This window comes from Arachis ipaensis, chromosome B05 (assembly GCF_000816755.2).
Source record: "Arachis ipaensis cultivar K30076 chromosome B05, Araip1.1, whole genome shotgun sequence".
Classification (NCBI taxonomy): Eukaryota; Viridiplantae; Streptophyta; class Magnoliopsida; order Fabales; family Fabaceae; genus Arachis; species Arachis ipaensis.
Genome location: NC_029789.2, coordinates 139,278,464 through 139,283,313, shown reverse-complemented (window position 1 = coordinate 139,283,313; position 4,850 = coordinate 139,278,464). Strand labels below are relative to the sequence as shown.

The 4,850-nt window shown below is 35.1% G+C and overlaps 1 protein-coding gene across 1 annotated transcript; it reads right to left on the bottom strand.

Annotated features, from left to right (window-relative positions):
• On the bottom strand, nt 442–4,447 carry LOC107644439 (receptor-like protein kinase HSL1). Its single transcript, XM_016348296.2, has 2 exons — nt 1,629–4,447; nt 442–1,477 (listed from the first exon to the last, which is right to left on the bottom strand). The coding sequence occupies exons 1-2, from the start codon at nt 4,252–4,254 to the stop codon at nt 1,059–1,061; spliced, it is 3,045 nt and encodes a 1,014-aa protein (XP_016203782.1). The 5' UTR covers nt 4,255–4,447; the 3' UTR covers nt 442–1,058.

Sequence of the window (4,850 nt, the reverse complement as noted above, 5' to 3'; positions counted from 1 at the left end):
CTACTACTGCTGCTGCTGTGTCATTAATCTTATTTGGTAAAAGTGATACATAACAAAATAATTTAGGATAAACTAAAAGTTAAAATGATAAGAAGAATTATATAACGAATATTTAAATATCATAAAATTAAAATCTCCAATATAAAGATTGCGACGACTAGATAATGTCATAGTGATATTAGTGAATTTGAAAAATATTAGACGGATGGCCGACGAAATTTATTATTTTTTACTAACAGTTAATGAATAATGTTTAAAAGTGTAGGTTAAAAATATGTTGTTGAATTGCTAATCTAAAAAAATTGGACCGATGACTAAAACACTAATAAAAAACAATAAATTTTACTATTCTTTGAATTTTTCTCTTATTTTATTTTTTTATTAATAAAATAGTAAGAAACCAAAAAAATTGACATTCAAATGGCACAATTATAAGGAGTATATCCTTAATAAAAACTGCTGCTGTGAAATAAAGATAAGCAAGTTTTCTGCATTAAATATCTTGTTATTATACAACACAGAGGATTTTATTTAGTTTCGGCAGGATTTATTTCCTCTTATTGATATATCTATATGTACCATGCTATCCTATAGCTATGTTCTATGTTCTATGTTTTTAACAAGGCACTGACTCCAACTCCATAATTGGCACCAACTAAGGACTGTATCAAAAAGCCATTATGGGTCATACTTTCTTCTATTTTAATCATCACTGTCCAATTTAGTATATCAGTAGATCAATGTATTTAAATACAAATTAAATACATATCTGTTAATCTAAAAATATACTAAAAAAATAAGTGATAGATTAAAAAATAACAAAATATCAAATAATCATGTTACTTGTATATAAAAAATCAATCACCAAATCAGTTGTCATGTGTAAAATACATATTGCAACATAAAATACACATTAAAAATGATTTAAACAATATATGTGTTTATATACAAACACATTAATGATTGATTTTTGCATACATGTAGCAGATTTTTTTGGTGTACACATAATATGATTGAATACCTATATATCTTAGATGATACTGACCTTGATCACAAAATCAAGCTAGTTTGTCACCATCAATATCCAATTTATGCTCACGTTTTGAATTTCTAAGAAGAGGAACAGCATCACACTGTCCAACACTATTCCTCTCGCCAAAAGAATATGATTCACCACTTTGTAGCAATAATTGCAATGCCTCCTTCATGGTAGGTCTAGAATCAGGAAGCTTTGAAGTGCACATCCCACCAAGTTTGAAAACATGACACATCTCATCCATGTAAATAGGTTCCATGACTTCTTTATCAAGTAGCTCTTCAATGTTGCTTCCTAACTGAATGTGTTTCCATGCCCATTCTGCAAGAGATGAGTGCTCATCTCCATAGTTAGCTTCTTTACCTGTTGTCAGCTCCAATAGGATCACCCCAAAGCTAAAAACATCAATCTTTTCACTGACTTTTGTGGTCTGAATGTATTCTGCATTTCAAGTATGAAGGAAAACAATATCAACAGCAACTAAGAGAAGTTGATTGATCAATGCTGCATAGCTAGAATTATTTGACACAATTGTTGCCAACATTATACTAAGGTATATATCATTTAAGGACTAATGTAACAGAAGATTTACCTGGAGCAAGATATCCAAATGAGCCAACAACAGTTGACATGGTGGCAAGTTCCCCTGGCTTGATCAACATCCTTGCTAGGCCAAAATCAGCAACTTTTGCATTGAATTGATAATCCAAAAGTATGTTGCTTGTTTTCACGTCGCGATGAACAATGGGCGGGGAGCAATCATGGTGCATGTAGCTCAATCCTTGTGCAACACCAATGGCTATTTGTATTCTCTTGGGCCAATTCAGTGCAACCTGATGATGTTGGACTGAACCTGAAATAGATAATGATGATGGCTTGATCTTCTTGTGCAGCCATTTGTCAAGGCTTCTATGCTCCATATACTCATAAACAAGAAGCCTAGAAACATCATTGTGGATGCAGCATAACAATTTCACAATGTTCCTATGTCGAATGCTGCTTAATATCTTAACTTCAGAGAGAAACGAATTCTCAAGCTTCTGGTCTGGCTTTCTGTTACCAGAAATCTTTTTGACAGCGACAAAGCCTAAACCATTGACATTGACACGGTACACTGTACCATATCCTCCACTGCCAATGATATTATGTTCTGTCATTGAAGAAACTATATCTGATTCAGTGAAGCTCAGCCTTTGGAATGAAGTGAGCTTCCATGAGTTATCCACTTTCTTCCTTTTCCTGATGAATCTGATAACCAAGAATAACGCCACAATAGCGAGTAATGAGACTGCTAAAACAAGGCCTATGATCAAGGCAAGGGACCAAGATGATGAGTCCTTGCTTGAATTTTGTGAGCCAGAATTGCACAATGTAATGTTCAGCACCGGTGTATCAGCGCAAAGGCCAGGATTGTCCAAAAAGCTTGTGTCGAATGCAGAATTCTGAAATTCACTTGGAACTTTCCCAGTCAGATGATTGGATGATAGATTGAGATTGGTGAGTCTTGAAGACAGAGAAGGAACATGGCCAGAGAATTGATTCTCTGAGAGGTCAAGTTCTAGAAGTGCAGGTAATGGATCAATTGAATCTGGGATTTGTCCATACAAGTGATTATGGCGCAAATTTAGAGTAACTAGAGAGTTCCACGAGGCTATATCTGAAGGAATTGGCCCAGTGAGGTTGTTCTGATCAAGCAAGAGTTTTGATAACTTGGGAAGTTCTGTTAACTCATGAGGAATAGTTCCATTCAAATAGTTCTTACTTGCAATAAACTCTACCACATTAGTCCAAGATGACACGCCAGTCGGAATTCTACCAGAAAACTGATTGTAACTTATGTCGAAGAGCGAAATGCTCGGTGACAATTCCTCAGGGATTCCACCAGTGAACCTATTATGGTTTACTATGAAATTCACCAAATTGGGAGATTTCCAAAGGCCACTAGGAATGTTACCAGAAAATTCATTGCTCCAAATTTTCAGGTTCTGAAGGGTACTACAATTTCCTAGTGACTCTGGCAGCTCACCATTCAAGCTATTTTCATAAACAGTTAATGTAAGCAATTCACCATAATAGCATAAATTCTCTGGAAGCATTCCAATAAAATTGTTGGATGAAATTTGAAAGGATTGAAGCTTGGAGTTGCGGCCAAATTGGGGAGGAATAGTACCTGATAGATTGTTCATGAAGACACGAAAATCGACTAGAGATGGAAGACTCCCTATGCTTTGTGGTATCTCCCCTGACAAGTTATTCATGCTCAATTTGAATTCCATTAGCATTTGGAGTTTTCCAAAATCTTCTGGTATTTTCCCTGTAAGCATATTATTTGATAACGAAATGTTGGTCAGATTCAATGCTTCAATCTTGGATGGTATCTCCCCAGAAAGCTTGTTTTTCCAAAGGTACACAACATTCAGATTCTTCAGCAAGAACAAACTGCTTGGAATTTCTCCGGTTAATTCGTTCTGCGACAAATCCAGCTTCTCCAATGCAACCATTTCTCCAATTCTCTCAGGAATTTCATCAAACAGGTTGCACTCAAACATGTAAAACACTTTCAGCTTATTCAACTTGGTCCAGCTCAACGGCAACCTCGAAGGCGGAAGCAATTCGTTACTGGACAAATCCAACGTTTCGAGATTAGACAAGTTTCCAATCTCGTCAGGGAGAGTACCATTGAATAGACAATCTTGCAGTGCAAGGAACCTTAGTTCCTTCAAATTTCCAACACTGGAAGGAATGTCACCGGTGAAATTGGAATAACTAAGGTTAAGGTACTTCAAATTGGACAAAGTATCAATATCATGAGGTATTTCACCAACATAGTAGTTCATAGAAAGATTAAGATACTCAAGCTTGGAGCAATTGTAGAGATAATTTGGGAACACCCCAGGAATTGAGTTGTTGCTGAAATCAACAAGTGTGAGGTTCTTGAGATCGCAAATGAAAGGGGGCACTGTTTGATTGATGTTAAGATTAACCAAAGTTATTCCTGTGACAGAACCGTTGGTGCAAGAAATCTCAGGCCAAGAACAATGAGAGGAGTTTGATGGGGTCCAGTGACGGAGAAAAGAAGGGTCTTGAAGGTAATGCTTGATCCTCATTAGAACTTGATGTTCTTGATCATGAAGAAGCTGAGACTCAGAGTCTGCATGGTTCAAGAACATGATGATCAATGCCACAAGAGTGAAACACGAAAATCTAACTTCTTTCATCTGTGTTTGATTTCTTTTTCTTTGTTCGTTAGATGAACAAAAATGGAGTTTGATTTGCAAAGTGGTTTATTATTTGTATAGTGAGAATGTGATTACGAATTTGGAGAATTGTGTTTTGGTTCTGAAAATTTCAAAACGTTGAAATTGAAATCCATTGTGTTAGTATGTGTTTTGGGTCAGAAAAGTCAATGCCTTTCTTGGGACGGAAAAAGTCATTAATAACCAATTAACCACTGTCCGGAAATTTGACTCTTGATAATGAAATATTTAATAAATATGATTTAATTTTTTAAATAATATATTTTTTAATATTCATATAAAAAGAAATTATTCTAGTTTATTCAATTTTGCTTATAATCCAGAACCCAACTAATTTAGCTGCAAGTGCCCAATTCACACGCAGAAAACTATGACCAACATGGATGGAAAACCAGGGTCAAAAAATTGCTATGTATACCGTGTTCATATATCCCATTTATTAATAAGAAATTATTTGATTATATTAACTGTGGGTTCCAGTTTCCAAATATTCCAGCAAATTGTTTTTCTTTCAAATACTATGTTGTAAGCAGATATTATCATTTCAGACTAATATT

Excerpts from the sequence above, each read along its gene's own strand:
- LOC107644439 (XM_016348296.2), bottom strand. The coding sequence starts at position 4,254 with ATGAAAGAAGTTAGATTTTCGTGTTTCACTCTTGTGGCATTGATCATC. Across the intron at positions 1,478-1,628 it reads ATTTGGATATCTTGCTCCAG|AATACATTCAGACCACAAAA; the intron begins GTAAATCTTCTG and ends CTTGAAATGCAG.